Source organism: Mirounga leonina, unplaced genomic scaffold (assembly GCF_011800145.1).
Source record: "Mirounga leonina isolate KUSES-001 unplaced genomic scaffold, KU_Mleo_1.0 Mir_126, whole genome shotgun sequence".
NCBI lineage: Eukaryota > Metazoa > Chordata > Mammalia > Carnivora > Phocidae > Mirounga > Mirounga leonina.
The window spans coordinates 29,095,543-29,114,258 of record NW_023270314.1 but is presented as its reverse complement, the minus strand read 5'-3'; the positions used below and the strand labels follow the sequence as shown (position 1 = coordinate 29,114,258).

The window sequence follows — 18,716 nt, the reverse complement described above, 5'->3', positions numbered from 1 at the left end:
TGGACTGGAACTAGTCCTGTCAGAGTGGCACAGGATAAATGACTGAATGTACAGTGAGGGGGGAAAAGGTCTCTCCAAGTGTTGACACAAAAGCAGCTGTAATGCAGAAAGGGGAGATAGGGTGAACACCAGCACAACAGGTTTAACTGGAATGACAGGTGATTTTCAGTGGAAATTCAGACTGCATAAGAAGGAATTCTTGCTTTTTTTTTTAGATTTTTTTATTTATTCATTCGAGACACAGAGATACAGAGAGAGAGAGAACATGAGCAGGGGGAGAAGCAGAGGGAGGGGGAGAAGCAGGCTCCCTGCTGAGCAGGGAGCCCGATGTGGGGCTCGATCCCAGGACCTGGGATCATGACCTGAGCCGAAGGCAGATGCTTAACCATCTGAGCCACCCAGGAGCCCCAGGAATTCTTGCTTTGAATAAAGTTAATATGGAAGAGAAAGAAATGTGTGTGTGTGTGTGGGGGGCTTTTTAAAACTCCTAAAAATAGTTTGAGGGCAGAGAGCAAGCAACTGAAAGTCTTGCTCAGGCTTAGGTGATGGTGTGTGTGTGTGTGTGTGTGTGTGTGTGTGTGTGTCTCACCTCATGGCCATGTCTATGACAATAGAGCTCTTGAGACTGGGGACATTTGGACACCCTCTCCAGCCAAAGTCTCATAATAGTTCGGGGTCCTTGCAAACTACCAAGTCCATTTCTCTGTGTAAGAGTAGAGGAAATGAGGGGCGCCTGGGTGGCTCAGTCGTTGAGCTTCTACCTTCACCTCAGGTCGTGATCCCAGGGTCCTGGGATCCAGCCCCGCATGGGGCTCCCTGCTCAGCAGGGGAATCTGCTTCTCCCTTTCCCTCTGCCCCTGCTCATGTGCACTCTCTCTTGCTCATTCTCTCTCTCTCAAATCAATAAATAAAACCTTTAAAAAAAGAGTAGAGAAAATGAGAAAAACAGTTTGTCTGGAATACCAGACAAACCACCCTCACATGATGAGAATATTTAGTCTGTGTGACAGACCAAACCTACAAGAATGAGTATTCTCAGTCTTTCTTGCCCTCTAGGAAGAGACTCTGTCATTGACAGCTGATGCTCCGGGTACCTGTGCAGAATAGAGGGCAAAATCAAAGGAGCTGAAACAAGGACAAGAAGTTCCTTCTCACAGAAGAGAAAAAGAATACATCCAAGAGGTAAAGTAAGCAGGCTTGAGAGAAAGTCTGGGGGTGTCTGCAGAGAAAGGAGAGGGAATGGGAGCTACAGCTATGTCAGGACGTGTGAGATGAGTAGAGAAGGAGGGAAGAAAAGTTTAAGATATTTTGCTCTGTGCTGAGAATGCAAATTCCTTTAGAGTTTCCCCAGAGACTATAATAAAAATTTAAAGTGCTTTTCAATTCTTTTTGGCTGTTGGATGTGTTTCTTTTGAATGTGATATCATGCTGAGATGGGCCCCAAGGCAACTCTATGCCATAAAATTTACATCTGAAGAGGACTGTCTGGGATCGTGAACCTTAAGTATAGCAGTCAACTCTGCCTTGATTTTGATCATCACTCTTGATTTGGGTCAAGAGAGCATCTTCATCATGACTGTTGTAATTATGGTTCAAAAAGTACACTAGCTCTATAAAAGACAGACTGGAGATAAACTGGCGTAATCACAATCCTAGTGAGAATGTGATGTTTGGAACTAGGTGTACCTGATGGAGACTTGTATCTATGTACCATGGAGTCTCTTCCCCCCATTGGCTCATGAGACTGGGATGAAGAAATAGAACAGCTAGGGTGGTTCCCTGAGGATGAGAGAAAGGCAGGAAGCAGGTTATTTTTTTCTTGCTATATGGCATCCATGCTATGTGTGAATACTCTAATGACATGGCCGGAGTGCCCATTCAGCCCCCTTTTGCTTGGGAATGGATCCCTTAAACAAACCCTAGGGCACTGGTGTCCAGAGGTCCCAGCCCTGAAACCCAGCCAGCCAACTAAAGCTTCTTTCCTCTCTGTATCTGTCCCCCTTATTTTTCAGCAGCTAGACCCTTCTATTTTTCCTAGTTCCATTTTCACACAGAGTTCCTAAAATGATCTGGTTCTGAATCTGACGCACCAATTGTCTCCTCCTCACATTTTCAAGTCCTGCTACTAGTCTATCCCCCCAGTTCCCACCTCCCTTAGTTCTCAAACGTCTGACCTGGAACTGGACTGGATCAGCCACACCCCTTGATCTCTGCACCTGTTTCCCATGTTCTTTCGTACTTCTCCAATAATTTCCCTTCCCGCTAGGCTCAGACCCCCTGTATTCTCAGCAGACTTCATGCCAGTGCCTCTGGGCAGCATGAGGTAATCTTATGCTGAAAGCCTTGACATACATGGGATCCTCAACAATAGTGGCAAAAAGCCCTGTATGATGACATAACCCAGCTCCTACTGTATGGGGACTATGGTTAATGTAAGAGTAAGACTAAGATGGAAGGCCCTATATGAGGGACAGGGTCATCTTTATAGGTAGAAGGCAGGGACCCACCTGAAGGCTGAGAAACCTGGCAAGATGAAATCGTCCATGTGAAGTGCTGGTCAAGAATGTAAAGTAACAGACCCAGGCAAAAAACCCAAAAATCATGTCTTTTCTGGCTATAGAAGAGGTCTCCTGTTATGAACAGCAGGGTTGAACCCATATGCCCTGAGAACATGCTTGCTGTAATATGATCAGAAATTTATGCTGTGTAAGCTCAGCTGTGTGTCTGTGTGTTTGAGAGCGTGCATTGTCTCTGTTTCTAGTTTTCCTATATTTTTCTAGTAAAGTCTTTTTGTAAATACCAGCCCACTTCAGCTGTGCTTAGAAAAGCATTTCTGTCTTCTCCTAAGCTTTAAGAATAACCTGTGGGGAACAGGGTGGAGGTAGGAGTGATAACCAAGGTGAGAGCGCCACAAGCTTGTGGAATGAAAAAAGGAATGAACAAGCAAATAGGACTGAATCATTTGTTTTAGAAAATATCATACTGTAGGGTTTTTAATTTGTTCGTATATTTATTTTGGGAAACCAAATTTCTTTCTTTCTTTTTTTTTTAAAGATTTTATTTATTTATTTGAGAGAGAATGAGAGACAGAGAGCATGAGAGGGAGGAGGGTCAGAGGGAGAAGCAGACTCCCTGCCGAGCAGGGAGCCTGATGTGGGACTCAATCCTGGGACTCCAGGATCATGACCTGAGCCGAAGGCAGTCGCCCAACCAACTGAGCCACCCAGGCGCCCGGGAAACCAAATTTCTAATGGCTGCACAAAACTTTATTATATCAGCAATGCCTTAGGTTAAACTTTCTGCTGTTTAGGTTATTTCCCCACTTATTTCTATTTTAATAATAGTAAAATAGGCATAAACCAAACTGTTCTTTAGTGCTAGAAAAGTTTCTCTGGGCTAGCCCCACACTTCCTTACTAGAGTAGGCAACCAGGGAAATCCCCACACTGTCCCCACCCATCCCTTCCACACATGGCTAACAGTTTACCCTTTCCCCTGTGAGCTGATGCAGAGTGTTATTCAGGTAAGAAATAATATTATAGATTATCCAGTTCAATTCCCTAACAGATCAGGAAGATTATTCATCCAAGGTCCCTGAATTAAAAGGCAGAAACAAAATTGAATTCAGGTCCCCTAACATCAGCTGTGTGTGGGCTGGAGAGTTCTGGATGAGGGAATGCGGGCATAGTGGTTCCTGTTAAAGTAGTCATTCAATAAATACATAGAGCATTTACTTACTACGTGCCAGGCACTATTTTAGGTGCTGGGGATTCCGTGATTGAGGGCGTGGAGACAAACCTCTGCCCTTATGGAGCTTTCGTTCTCAAACTTAAGTACTTTGCTTCATCATCATGGAAAAAGTCCCAGTGCCCAGGGCAGGAACGGTTGGGTCTCATCTCATATGGAAGGGAATCCCATCCTTTCTTAGCTTCTGTGCTATCTACAGCGAGAGGGCTGATTTACTGCAGAAGCTGAAGGGAAAGGCGGAAACCTCTTTTAGTGCCCTCCCCACCCTCTGCACCGCGGAGGCCGGGCGCGCCCCAGCTCAGGTCTGGGATTATTAGCGTCGGCCTCTCCACCCTCCCTGCTTTCCTGCGGACGGCTGGAGGGCAGAGTAGCAAGACCCGGCTCTAGCGCCATCCTCTGAGAAGGGATTGCGGGTGGATGAAAAATCCTTCCAAGGCAGTTGCGCTCAGGCTCTAGTACCCAGACGGGGGGAGGGACGATCTCTCCCTGACCTGGAGGTTTATGCAGCAAACTGCTCTCTCATGCTTCCCTATTAAGCATCGCAGCCACACGCTCTTTGCACCCAGCGGAGGCCACTGCAGCGTCCCCTCCCGCCCTGCCCCACCCGCTAGTTCAGACTCCAGAGCCCCACTGCAGCTTCGCAACCATCCTTCCTTTTCCTCGCCACTTCCTGGTTGCCATGGAGACACACGTCACTTACGTGCCGTGCGTCGCCTTGGAAACGGAGGAGCATCCGCGGCGCCGCTGGGAGACCCGCCCCTGCCTCTCCAACCACACTCGCGGGCGCTGCCCGTTGATGGCCGGGGTTAGTCCCGAGCGGTACCCACTGCCGGCCTCCACCCGGGCCCCTTCGCGAGCGCTTCTGTGACCCAGAGAGCCCGCGGGCACTTGCCGCTCGTGGCGCCCGGAGGGCGGCGCTGACACGGGCGCAATTCAGGAGGCGAGGCAGGTCTGGGCGCTTTCGCCCCGGGGCAAGCCGGAGAGTCGCCGGCCTGGGACTCTCGCCGGGTCCTCGTCCCGCCGGCTCTTCCCGGCCGCCCCCGATCCTGCCCGCGCCCTCCGCCCGGGACTCGTCTCCTCACGGCGGCTCCCGGCCCCTCTCGGGAGCCTCCTCTTCCCTCGGCTCCTCCCCGCCCCTCCGGGGACCTCTCCCCCATCCCCGTCCTCCCCCCACGCCGGAGGCCGGGCTGGACCGGACCCAGAGCCGCCACCGCCCGCTTCTGCCATTCAATGGAAGACGGTCCGCTGGAGATCATGACCAAGGACGGCGGCGACATGCCGGCACCTCTGGAGGTGTCCACCGTGCCGGCCGTGGGGGACGTGATCTCCGGGGAGTACAACGGCGGCATGAAGGAACTGATGGAGCACCTGAAGGCCCAGCTGCAGGCCTTGTTTGAGGACGTGAGGGCCATGCGGGGGGCCCTGGACGAGCAGGCCTCGCACATCCAGGTGCTCTCGGACGACGTGTGCGCCAACCAGCGGGCCATCGTCTCCATGTGCCAGATTATGACCACGGCGCCCCGCCAGGGCGGTCTGGGCGTGGTCGGCGGCAAGGTGAGCTGCCCCGGTGCCCCCCAGGAGCCGGAGACCTCTTCGCCTGGGATCGGGGACAGCGGTTTGCTGGGTCGCGATCCTGAGGACGAGGATGAGGACGACGATGAAGAAGAGAAGGAGATGCCCAGTTCCACCACACCCACTAGTCACTGTGAGCGCCCCGAGAGCCCCTGTGCTGGTCTCCTTGGGGGGGACGGGCCACTTGTGGAGCCCCTCGATCTGCCCGACATTACCCTGCTGCAGCTGGAGGGCGAGGCCTCTCTGTGAGGGGACTCCGAGGGGGCACTACTTTCCTGGGCTGGCTTTGGGTTTCCGAGTGCATGACGCGAGGGGACTGAACGGTGCGGTGCAGCATGCTTCACTCCGACCGCTGCTCTTGTGGGTCAGGCAGAGAGACTCCCTCGAGAAAGGATTTATAGGGTGAAGGACTTTGGGAGCATCAAGAATTCTTTCTGCCTAACCAAGGGAGACCTAGCAAACTGCGGAAAGGTGAGGTTCCGGGAGAGGAAGCGCCCATCTCTGGACTCCCATCCATCCCCTACCCTGCCCATTCCCCCTCCCCAGCCAACAGGAGAACCCCTGAATTGTGTAAATAAAATTCTGCTTTTTCTATTCTGAAAAAGGACTTATCTAGGACTATGGCAAATAATCTCTAACGATTTACCTAGACATTAAGGAATTGGGGGTATTCTGTTCTGGCAACAGAAAATTTACCCTTCTGCTGAAATCCAAAATATTCAGTGCTCTGCAGAAGCCTCTCCCTCTCACAGATCTCTGCGGCTGCTGATTGGTAAAGGAAGCTTGAGGAGGGATGCAGCCCTAGGAATCTGGGTGAATGGGGTTCCAAGGGCCCCTGGGCTGGGAGGAGCTGGCTATGAATGTGCATGAAGACATAATAGCTCAACCTCTAGGATTTTTGCATGCAGAGCGGATCCTGCCTTGTCACTGACTTCATCTGGGATTGCTTTATCCACTCACTGGGGCTTAGAGAACAAAGAGCCCAGTACACAGGCAGAGACTTGGGGGTGCTCAGCAGCAGCCCAGATTTAGGGGACGTTTGAGGGACTCTTGGGGGCCGCAGCCAAAAACTGTCTCTCTCCTGGCTACACCCGCTTAACTTTAGTTCCTTTTCCTGTCAATTTGTCCCTGCCCGCTGCCTCTCGGTGTTGCCTCCATAATGTCTTGTGTGTGTTATGTGTGTCGACTTGTGTAGTAGTGTGTGAGCCCTGAGGGGCAGGGCTTGTGGCTCTGGTGTTAGGTTCAGGGGGCTTCAGACCCTTCTGTGAGCCCCAGGCTATCATGGCGCTTTCCCCTCCCTTTTCCTCTTTCCCCCACAACCAGGGCATGGAGCATGTGGCTGTCCTGAGGTTCCCAACTGATGTGCCTCCCTCCCACCTCCTCAAGTAGTGACTCTGTGTGCCCTTTCTCCTCCGCTGTGTATTCTTTCTCAATGCTTTCCTTGGTGTTAACCTTAATAAAGAGGCGTCATCTCCCCTCCTTGCTGACTGGTACTAGGGGGATGTCAGGGTGGGGCTTCTGGGCCCACTACACGGACCAGGGCTTAGGGGGAACTGCAGGGACCATGCCTTCCTTCCTCTCTCCTTGCCTCCAGTTCCAAGGAGTTGACTGACCCTGCCCTGGTCGGACGTGCATTGCCAACTCTACCTACTTTCCCTTCCATCCTGGACCTTGAACTCAAGCTGGATGGGGGGGTGGGGGTGGGGAGAAAGAGAGCGTATGTGTTGAGTCTCCCAAACTAACTAGGGTTTTTAGTAGCAGAACTCCAGATGTGCAAGTGACTTCTTTTCAGTGAAGCACCTGCTCCCTGAGAGATGGCTTCCAGATCTGAGCCCTGGAATGGCAGGCATGACACCTGTTCCATGGGAGGGTTAGGGATGGGGTATTGTGGGTATTGTTTGGAAGGATTGCCCGGAATCTCTGGGAGTAGAGTGACACATCACAAAAGAAACCACAATAACTGCCTCCGGCCTCTAGTGGAGAATGCCGGTAAGGTATTCCCTGTGGAGCTTAGACTGACATCAGCTCTAGTCTGCTCCCTTGGGCTATGGAATTTCCCAAGGCTGCCCTTGGGAAGAAGAATGAGCTGGAGTGCTGTGTGTGTGTGTGTGTGCATGTGGTGTGCATATGTGTATGTCTGTGTGCCTGTGTTCTTGCTGCTGGTTGCTGTGGAGAGGTGGAAAGAGCACTGGAACCACAGATCTGGGTTTGAATCTCGGTTCCAACACTGAATGACTGTTTGAAACTTGGCTTGCTGCTTGAGACTTAATTTCTGCATGTGTAAAATGGGGACAAGAAGTTGTTGGGGATAAAGATATCTAAGACCTGTAGGAACTCTTGTGCAAAGGTTAGTTTTTTTATAGTTCTCTTGGGATGGGGGTGGTGATGGTTGTGACTGGCTTCTCTGGGAAAACAAAACTACCTAGAGAAGGTTCTAGAAGCTCTCTTTTTATATAACCCTTCCCCATCTAAAGAACTCTTAACTTTCAGGATAGTCAAATAAAGGGGGATGATGAAATTCCCAAGGTGACATGGGGCTTTTCATCATAAATGTCATGCAGCTATGGGCCAAAAAGGTCTTGGGGGCCAGCCCTGTATAGGATGACCAAAGGAAGCTTTGGGTTGTGCAGTGGTTGGGGAATGTGTGCTGGGGCCCTAGAGAGGGCAGCTAAACCATAGTTGTGGGGAAGTATCCCCAAAGGCTGGGAGATAGTTTCTTGTTATAGTTCCAGCATTCAGCACCAATAACAATGATAGCTATCATTTACTGAGCACTTACCATGTGCCAGACACTGTCCAATTTCATCTCCAGTGAGAAGTAAACACTATTTTTATTTTCACTTAACAGTTCCAGAAACAGAGGCCAAGACTTTCTCAAGGTCACACAGCTAGTACTTGGCAGAACCAGGACTTAAACCCAGGTCTTCTGACTTAAAGAATCCTAAATTGGAACCGCTGTGCTAATTGCTCTATTATTTAGATCCTCGGGTCCCTTATTTCCCCAGTCAGGAGTCTAAGAGTCCTGAAAAGGAAATGACATTTTAGTTTTAGTCCCTTTTCATCTTCTCAATGAGAACAAGAAATTGTAGTTCAAGTTTTGGTCTGTGGCCCTCAACAGAGTCTAGTGGATGATAATGTAATAATGGCACTGAGAAGATGGCCTTCTGGACCTGCTTCTTGAGAGGAAGAAGCCAAAGCTCCCAGATATTCCCCGACATAGCTCCATTCTTGTGCCTCTTTCCTGTTCCCTATAGCTCCGTTTTTGCAGAGTCTGACATGAATCCCAAGGCAGCTAAGCCCTTTAGCTTCTATAGAAAGGTCTGGTTGAGCTCTTTACCCTTTGGCTCCATTTCAGTTCCCCTTCCTATGCCCACTGTCCTAAATGTGTCATAAGTCCCTTAGCTCAGGACCTCCCAGAAGTTCTCTAGCTACTCCTCCCAAGACCAGATAAAAATCTCCCCAGAAAAAGCAATTCTTCAGCTCTTTAAAGTTACCTGCACCAGCATCTCCTAGGGGTCCAGCACAGGTGTCTCCCACTGCCTTATTTCTCCCTCTTCCCTGTCCTTCCCTTGCATTTCTCCTTTGGGATGCTCCTGATGAGTGAGTTTCAGGTGAGATACCTAACCTGGGACTCATGGACAGGGTTATTATTGAACTTCAGGGGGCCAAAGCCTCTTGAAATTAAATGCTGAAGTGTGTAAGTATGAACATTCTCTAGAGAGATCTGTTGTTTCAACTTAATTCTTAAAGGTAAGAATTAAGTAAAAAAGGATCACTGAGCTAAAGAGTAATGAGACTTTTTACCTTGAAGAATACCAAGCAAGAGATGACCCTGCTGAGCCAGCACTATATGGCACCCCTGCCTCCTGGGGCCTCCAGAGCATTTCCTACAGTGAAGTGAAATCTTCACATAAATCTGGTTTATTCACCACCTATTTTATTACTCACCACCTATTCAATAAATTCAAATTATATCAACATCTGTGCTAAGAATCCTGCCTCCCATTATTTCCAAGTCTTCTCGTACTTGGGAATTTGCCAGAGCACTGCTGATGAATACAGGTGAGGAGATGCACCTCGCCCTCCAAAAGTTTTGCACTGCACTGCACTTTCTGTCTGGGCCTAACACAATGCTGTGTGTAACTCATCATAATTCTTTCCATTTCTGGCACTTCTGTCTTTCATCAGTCTAAGGGAAAGCTCTCAGGGTTAGCTCTTAATCTCAAAATGAAAAGACATAAAACTTAATAGAAATAAGCTACAATTTTAGCTTGGTACAAGTAAAATCTGTTCTAGAGAAATAATTATTTTTATAAGAGATGCAAAATGGCCTCTAACATAAATACGCACTTTTATGTGGCCTCAGTGTCATGAAAGACTATGGTCTCTGCTTGATATGTGTAATGAAATGTCTCGCCTAGAAGTTTTCCCAGAACTAAGGAACAGTTCTTCCCCCAATACATGTAATTTTATACTTCTGGCAAGATGGAAAACTGCTTGCATCTTTGAAAAGGCAGGTTTTCCTAGGCATCTTTCCACGTGAACATGCCTAGGGATAGAAATTCAGCCAAGATATTCTGTGACGGTAAGAAATGACATAGAAGAATAAAAGGAGTAATCTTGAATCTTTTATCCCAACTACCATTTCCCCCAACTTCTACATTGTCCCCAGAAGGTGGATTCCCTCACAGAAACACAGCCTTTCTGCTTGGAAGCACCGTGTGTCTAGAAGGAAGTCGGCTCTGTAAATGGCGCTGTCATGGTGCCACCTGGCGAGGAATAGGGACAGTACAAGGGGACCCTCGGTGAATTTATGGCTCAGTTCAGCAAGTGCTACCAACTGCATACTAAAGGCCTGGCTCTTTGCCAAATAGTGGGTGGCGGGGGAAACAGAATAAATGGAATGTATTTGAACAATATAAAAACCAACTGCAATAAACTCCTGACTGCCCCGGCCTCTCACACACTTGTAATCCTTAAGATTAGTCTCTAAACCACAGCTCTGAACACTCATTCTCCTCAGAAATCTGCATCATGTCCCTATTACTTCCTGAATTAAGTAGAAAATCCAGTGGTTGTAGGGAGTCAAAGTTCTCCTGGGTAAGACCCTGGCATACTTTTTTTTACCCATACATTTATTTCCCAGGTACATTTTCTAGCCAACCATTCCATCTTTGGAAGCCTATATCATCCAGTCAGCTAGAAATGATTCCCAAGGGTATCCCAGTTCTTTTAAATCTCTGGACCAGTAGACTGGATGAGTCCCTCCTGGCCCTTGATTCCATTTCTCTTAGTCATTCTTCCCCAGTTCAGTCAGATGTAAATCTCTCCTCCAGAAAAGGGATTTCGGCAGCCTTGGTCACCTGCACCAGCTTCTCACGGGGTGTCTGGGAAGACTGCTTTTCCCTCTTCTCTCTCTCTTATGCTACCTGCAAATGTTGGAAGTCCCCAGAAATAGTATGCAAAACTTTTTGGTTATGAATTTGTGCTTTTACTTCTAGGAATTGGGTTCATTGCTTTCATCCAATTCTTAAAGGTTAAAACACAAAGGTTAACAAACCCTATAGTCAAAATAAGTTATTGACCATTCCCCAGAAATGCCCACCTTCCCACATCTGATTCTTTGCTCATTCTCTTCACTCTTCCTGCTCTATTCTGTTTCTGCCAGTTGGAATCCTACCAGTTCCTTGAGGCCCTTCTCAAATGCTACTTCTTTCGTGGAGCCTTTCCTAATGTGATCTCTTCCTCCTTTAAATATCCAAATCTTTTCGTTGGTACTTCTTTTGGGGACAATTATTATATTTTTACTTACTTCTATTATTTATGTGCTTGTTATTCTCTCTTCCAGATTATGAGTATCTTGAGGACTGGAACTTCTTTCTCATTTTTATAGTCTCTTAAGTATTTACCGTATTTTATTGACTTTAAGGCACCACCAATTGTGTGACATGTAATTTTATTTTATTTTTTAAGATTTTTTATTTATTTATTTGAGAGAGAGAATGATATATATAGAGAGAGCATGAGAGGGGGGAGGGTCAGAGGGAGAAGCAGACTCCCCGCTGAGTAGGGAGCCCGATGTGGGACTCGATCCTGGGACTCCAGGATCATGACCTGAGGCGAAGGCAGTCACCTAACCAACTGAGCCACCCAGGTGCCCTAATTTTAGATACCATTAAGAAAGAATTGGCCCAAATTTCAATGCCAATTAACTTCATCGCTTTTATTTTAAATTTTCATTCTGTTTAAAGAGCTGATTTAGACTTATTTAGAAATAGAACTTTTTTGTATCACTACAATGCACACAAATATAGTTGAAAGTCATTATGGTATTCTTATAATTTCTTCATATTGAGTCTGACACTTATCAATCACTTTTGACTCACTGTTGCTGATGTCTGTATTTTTCCAAACATTTATATTCTCTAGGTCATTTTGAGTGTTAGTGAAGCAGCATTTCTTAAAAAAAAAAAGAGCTTCACTATTGTCTTTGGCAATTTCTTCCAGGCCACAAACCTATTCTGCAAGTTTTAAAGCTGGGACTTTTTTGATCTTGCCAGAAGTGTTCAAGGCATATGTTCAGACAACAACCAGGACTAATATTCCTTCGAATGGGCCTTGAATGGTTAATTAATGGAAAACATCAAGGGATTGTAGATTTCCAGTCACACTACCTAGAATAACAACTAGGCCCAGGCATGTGTAGGCAGTGACAACTTTGTCATGACTGCTGTTTGGCCAACAGTAATTGTAAGCTGACATTGATTACTGATTATAAGACACATCCCACTTCAGAAATGCTAAAATGGGGAGGCGGGGGAGGGAGTATGTTTGGAATTGATGAAATCAGTAGAAATGGAAACTTTCTCATAATAGGCAGGAAATAAATGTTTGAGCCTTACATATATAAATGAAAAATTATAGGATTTTAGAGCTGGGAATAAAAAAATATGTTCCCATATCTTAGAATCTTCAAAAATGTTACTGCTGAAAGAAATCTTAGTGATGATCATATAGGCTTTTTATATATAACTCAGATGTCTGAAGAGACTACTTTGTCTCTTAAAGTATCTGATTAAATTTGGCCCAAATTCCAATGCCAAATTCTGAGAATTCCACAGCATTCCATACAATTTCTATAATATCTTATAGTTTATTGTGCTTTTGTTTCTTTCTGCATCCACACCCCTGAGTCCATGCAAGCTGCCTCAGTTTGACTTCTTATCAGCCCTGGGACACATAAAACAGCACTTTTACTGGTTTCAATAACAAATACAACCTTACTAGGCATTTAAAAATGTTTACTGTAGATTTGAATAAAAAAAATAGAGGGAGGAATGATCACAAGGAAAGTTCCCATTGAGGAATTTATGTCTTTCACAGGCTCCTCCACCCTATCTGGCCTTTACTCTCTTCCTCCTCCGGCCTGCTCTGGAGTAACAAGCAAATTCTTTCTCTTATTTTGAGAATAGTTTCTCTCCCATTTAGTCTCCTCAGTGGGGGGGGGGAATTTACCTTATATCTCCCCTAAGTACTTTATAAAAAGGCATAGTCTCCTAGAATGAATATATATGATGTCATTGCATATAATTAAGAAACAGATGAGATGACATGCCCAACGTTGTATAGTTAATAATAGTATGAGGACCAGAATCCTGTTTGTCTAAATCAGTATTGTTTTTCCCCCCCATTAAATGGTACTGCACCTTACTTTGTTGTAAGTGGTTATAACATACTAAGGGAAGCTTATGGTGGCTCAGCTTCAAGAATAAAAAGGGCAAGTTAAAATTCCTTTTAGAGCAGGTGAATAACTCTTATAAGCATGATGGAAAAAGACATCCAAGAAGGGAACCATGACTGAGTCAATCTGCCAGCAAGTATTTACCAACTGCCTACTGTGTATCATGGAAGGTGGTAGACACTGGAACAGACTCGAAGAAGTCACGGTCTCTGCCCTTAAGTTGCTCACAGTCTAATGATAAGGAAATGATGTGTTCTTGAATTGGGACAGAGTGCTTCTCAGAAGATTGAAAGGAAAATCTGTTTTCTGTAAGCATTGTCAACTGAATTAAGAGTACTTCAATTTTGAAATGGGAATGGTGTGTGTGTGTGTGTGTGCGCGCGCGTGGGCGCGCACGTCTTGAGGGCCAAGCGGTGGGAAAGACAAGGTAAAAGAAAAGAAATGCTGAGGAGGGCGCCTGGGTGGCTCAGTTGGTTAAGCGACTGCCTTCGGCTCAGGTCATGATCCTGGAGTCCCAGGATTGAGTCCCGCATCGGGCTCCCTGCTCGGCAGGGAGCCTGCTTCTGCCTCTGACCCTCCCCCCTCTCATGTGCTCTCTGTCTCTCTCATTCTCTCTGTCTCAAATAAATAAATAAAATCTTTAAAAAAAAAAAAAAAGAAATGCTGAGGAAACCCACAAGATTTCATACTACAGAGGACATCAAGTATGACATTGGAAGAAAAGCAGTAGCCCAGCTGGCATCTCAATTCCCTGGAAAAAGTAAGTAGAAAGGGGTTGGGAAAAAAATACTTATGGCCTCCACACCAGTGCACAAAGTACAGGTAATACACAAATACAACAAGGAAAATAATTTCTCACAGATACAAAGAAACTTGGTAGAATGGACTCATGACTGGGACATGGCAGTGAGAAAAGGTGTAGAACATTGTTCCAAATAAACAAAACTGGGTTCTGATGTGCAACTGGAAAGGAATTGGCAGTCATGTGATACACACTGCATGTCTGTAGGGACAGAAAAAGCTTCTATGCTGTGATCTACAGAAAGTCGGTATTTATAAGCCCCTACTCTCAGCATTTATAAAATTTAGAAAGGAAAGGATAAAGAAAAAGTGTAGGGACAGAAGGAAGGAAGGAAGGAGACAAAAGAAAGTAAGCAGGAGGAATAAAATAAAAACAAAAGAAAATGATAAAAGGAAAGTCAGAGTAGCACTTTACATCATGAAGATACTCTTATATGGGATTTTATACCCTTGAGAATGGGAACAGGAAAGGAATTATTTAGGTGAAGATAAAGGAGAGGAAAAGAAATGACATCATTGTAAAAATGTGCCAGAGTCTGCCCAAACAGATAACTGGATTATAGATTCCAGGAACAAATCACGAAACTGGCACAAAGAAGTTCCAGAAGTGAGGGAAAGTTGATTTAATGTAACATAATCCTTCAGAAGGAAGAAGATGGCAGAGCAAAGATGATGATTCTGGATCTAACTCTGACCCACCAAGAGGGAATTGATTAGCAAAATGAGGGTGAGGAAGATCTTGAAAGAAAGAAACAATGCCATTTTGGTTCTTCCTGATAGCCAAGGAGGTCAGGTGAGATGCAGTCCAGTGCTACTGGAAGCCTGACTTCAAATAATTGAAAGATATGATTTTCATAGCCTGTAACTCTATAGGGGGAAAGGGCTCAAGGAAGATGGGGTTCTCTTAAGAATGAAATTTAGTCAGTGCAATTACTTTGGAGTCTAATGAAGAGGACTGGATGGAATGACCACAGGGACCTTGCCACTGAACTCAGATTTAGAGATGTCAGGCAGAGAGCAAGCATAACTAAGAGAGTAGTCCATATATTTCAGTACCTTCAAGAGTATAAACAAGGCAAAAACTGGGGGATTTGATAACAAAACAAAGATTTATGTTCTACAAAGGGCACCTTGGACAAAGCTAATAGGGAGATGGCAGAATGAAGAAAATATTTGCTCTGTCTAAAACTGACAAGGATGTAATATCCTAGAATATACATGGACCTCCTGCAAATGAACAGGAAAAAGCAACCCAAGAGAAAAAAAAAAGGTGCAAAAGATATCAACAGGATTTAAAGAATAAATAAAAGCTAATATGCATATGGAAATCTGATCAAAACCATTAGTAATCAAATGCAAATTGAACCAACAATAAGATATTAGTTTATACCTTTCAAACCAGCAAAAACTAGAAATCTAGATAATTACAGATGTCAGCAATGTGGAAATCTGCTGCAAGACTGGTTTTACCACGTCTGGAAAGCAAGCTGGCATTACTTGGACACATTAAATAGATTCATACCCTAAAGCCCAGCAGTCCCTTTCTTAAGCAATATAAAACAAATTCTTTACAAGTTCAGAAGGGGACTAATATGAGGATGTTCACTGCAGGGTTATTTGTAGTGGCATGGGCAGCCTGGGTGCTCATCACTGGAGGAGTGGATGAGTACAATGGGGGGAATGCACACCATGGAGTACTAGGCATCAGCATGAAGTAACAGATTAAATGTTAGCATCTGGCAAGATGGATAGAGATGAAAAACAGTGCTTAGTGAAAAACAGAAGACACAGAATGAGACATATAAATCAGTAGCTTTGGAGTACATTTAAAAATATATGCCTATTGAATAATAACTATTTTCTAAGAACACATTTAAACACATTAGAAAATTGCTTATTGTTGGGGATGGGGATGGGAGTGGAGATAGAGTGTAACGATGGATTAAAGAAATAAAGACTTAAACAAGAGGGCTTTTCTTTGCAGGGACAATGATGGTGTATCATGAACTGAAGAGTATAATTAACTCAATCCTTCAAGGAACAAAAACTTCAAACAAAACATAGAAAAACACAAACACAAATTTATCAGCACCTAGACCATGAACAGAACAACACTTAGAAAAGGAAAAGTTGAAATGAAGAAAAACTTGTAAAAATACCGACAGCAAAATGGGCTCATTATTTGAAAAAGGAAATAACAAAGAACAGATACCTTTGATGCTCAGAACACATGGGATGCTATTTACATTTAGAGAAAGTAACATTTTTGGAGACACTGACTTAGATATTTGAAATACTTCATCTCATTTAATCCCCATAACCACATTGAGGTAGGTATTACCTTAGTAATATCTTTATTTTGTAATAACTTTTTCGGTTGCAAGAAATATAAACCCATCTGTAATAACTTTGAGGAAGAAAAGTTTATTATAAGGATGCAAGGTTATCTCACAAAACCCAAGAGCAAGAATGCAGCTGGCCCTCCAAAGCTGACTGAAACCAGGGCAGCCATTATCTCAGGCTCTTTCTCTGCAGATATAGTCTTCTGTCTTTGCTTCTCTGTCCTCTGACTTCAATCTATTCTCCCTGCCTGCCAACTTTCTTTGCTTCTTCCCATACATGGAAGAAGACAACTGCTCCATAGCTTGAGTGTTTGCCTGTTCCAGCCCAGAAATGACTAAACCCACTGCATACCAATTCCAAATTCCCAGGAAAGAGGACTTAATCAATCCAGCTTCGCTGCACTGATTGTGGTGATAATGGGGTGGGGATGTTCCATGATACTAACTTGGTTGCCAGGACTCACCCCAGTGGGAGAAGAGGGTTCTTGGAGAATGGTCTGTGTGCCATAGCGCACTCTAAAATATCTACCACAACTAATAGGACTGCGGAACATTTGCCAAATGAATATGAATAATTGAATGACGTGAAACTCTGTTTTCTCTAACTTCAAAGCCCATGCTCTTTCTATACATCATATAGCCTTCCAAATGTTTCCATTTGAAATAACTGTTTTCATTGCCTCAGTAAGAGAACAGTCTTGTATTACAGTCCTGTATCCCCAGGAAACAGATGGCATACTTAAATTAAGATAGTTTGGAAGTTTCATAAAGGATTATTTGCAACAGTGTGAGCAGGGTGTAGGGAAATTGCAAAGGGGCTACAGTACCCCAAATCTGGTTTTAGAAGGGCTAAGCCTGAAGAGGTAATGGGAGGTGGCAGTTCCAAAACTTAGAAATAGAGAACTAGGTAGAGAAGGCTACATGACAGGAGCTGTGATCTTAGCTAAATGGACTCAGGTGAGCTTGTCACAACCCCACGGGGAAAGAGCTAGAAGATTAAACAGCCTAACCTCACATTTCTACTTCCCTCTAATCTTCGGCCTATACTACTCATTGGCTGAACCCAACAGAAACCGGCGGTAAGGGGCTCTGTTGACATGCTTGCATGCAGGTCAGCCTCCCAAGCCCGGAGCTGGGTGGATAAAGAGGATGAGGAACTGATCTGAAGAGGCAAACAGGTATCTTGTAGACTGAAAAATAAAAACAAACGTGCAATCAGATCGGAAGTCCAAAAAGATGAGATTTTGAGTGCTCCTAGAGGATCTGGACATGTTTAATTTTCATGTCCTGGGTAAACCATGTTTCTATATATTAAAGTGAATATTTAGCTTAAATCATTAATAATGAGTGCCTCAAGGGTTTTTTGGGGGGTTCACGGCTCTGGACACTCCCTCCCCACACCTACTAGAAGAGCTTTATTATTTGGTTAATACATCAGCATTCTGCTTATGATTTCATTGAGAAAATAGCGCTACAACACCTCCAGATACCGTGCTAAGGACTCAAAAATGAATCACAAACTAGTGGGGAAGACAGAAAAGTAAATAAGTAAGAGTACAGGGTTAGGAAAATGCACAAGTTATGCAGGGAACCAATATTAAGTCCAGTGAACCGAGAAAGGGGAAGAGGTCAAGGAAGACTTCCTGGAATAACTGCAAAGGGCAGGTAAGGAAGTTCCGAAGACAATGACGTTGTCCAGGAGGGAAGAGGAGCCCAACAAGTATTCAATTCGCTAAAAGGGGGGTTACCACCAGGAAAGAACTAGGACCAGTGCACAAGGCTAGGAGGTACGAGGACTCGCTGTGATTGGCAAAGATCTCCGCTCAGCCCTGCCTCCAGCCTTGCTCCGCCCCCATCCCATCCCATCCCATCCTCAACCCAAGGGGCGCTACATTTCAGCAATTCCACTCAGCTGGGAGGGTATCCCAAGCCTAAAACCCGCGTCTCCAGCTGGGACGGCGGCTGCCGAGTCTCCCAGAATAGCTCCTGTTTCCCGGAGGTCTTCGGGTTAGCGCGGCCCGGCCGGGGAGCTGTCAAGGAGAAGGCGCTCATTGGTTGCCGTAATGGCGATCCGAGAGGCTGGGGAAGGCTGATTGGCAGGTTTTGTTTTGTTTTTTAGCGCCGACCACGCCCATCTCCTCTACTCCGGGTAACCGGCTCAGGGCCCAAGGCCTCATGGGTAGTTTGGGCGTGTGGCTCCGACCTGTACTGGGAGACAAGGCGTCGGCTTTAGCTGGGAGGGAGCCCAAGGCGAGGTTAAAGCCTGAGGGCGGGTTGAGCTGGGACCACAGCTAGAATTTCTGGGTTCCCTACCCACATTTTCAGGCCCTGGGCGCGCGCCCTCCCACGACAAGTGGATTTGCATCTGGATATGCGAGAGGGCTGGGACGGGACGCGCGTTTCAGAGTGATCGTTGAATTCTGGCTGTTGCATTCACATTGGTTTTCGCGGTCCCTGGGGGCTTCTCATGTGCCTCCGGGGTCCAGGGACCAGGGCCGAGGCTGCGGCAGGGAA

The 18,716-nt window shown here is 45.7% G+C and overlaps 1 protein-coding gene across 1 annotated transcript; it reads left to right on the top strand.

The window, feature by feature from the left end:
- Nucleotides 1–4,076: 4,076 nt before the first annotated feature.
- Nucleotides 4,077–6,797, top strand: CCDC184 (coiled-coil domain containing 184). Its single transcript, XM_035002051.1, has one exon. It carries the CDS (start codon nt 4,977–4,979, stop codon nt 5,565–5,567), a length of 591 nt encoding a protein of 196 aa, XP_034857942.1. The 5' UTR covers nt 4,077–4,976; the 3' UTR covers nt 5,568–6,797.
- Nucleotides 6,798–18,716: the final 11,919 nt, after the last annotated feature.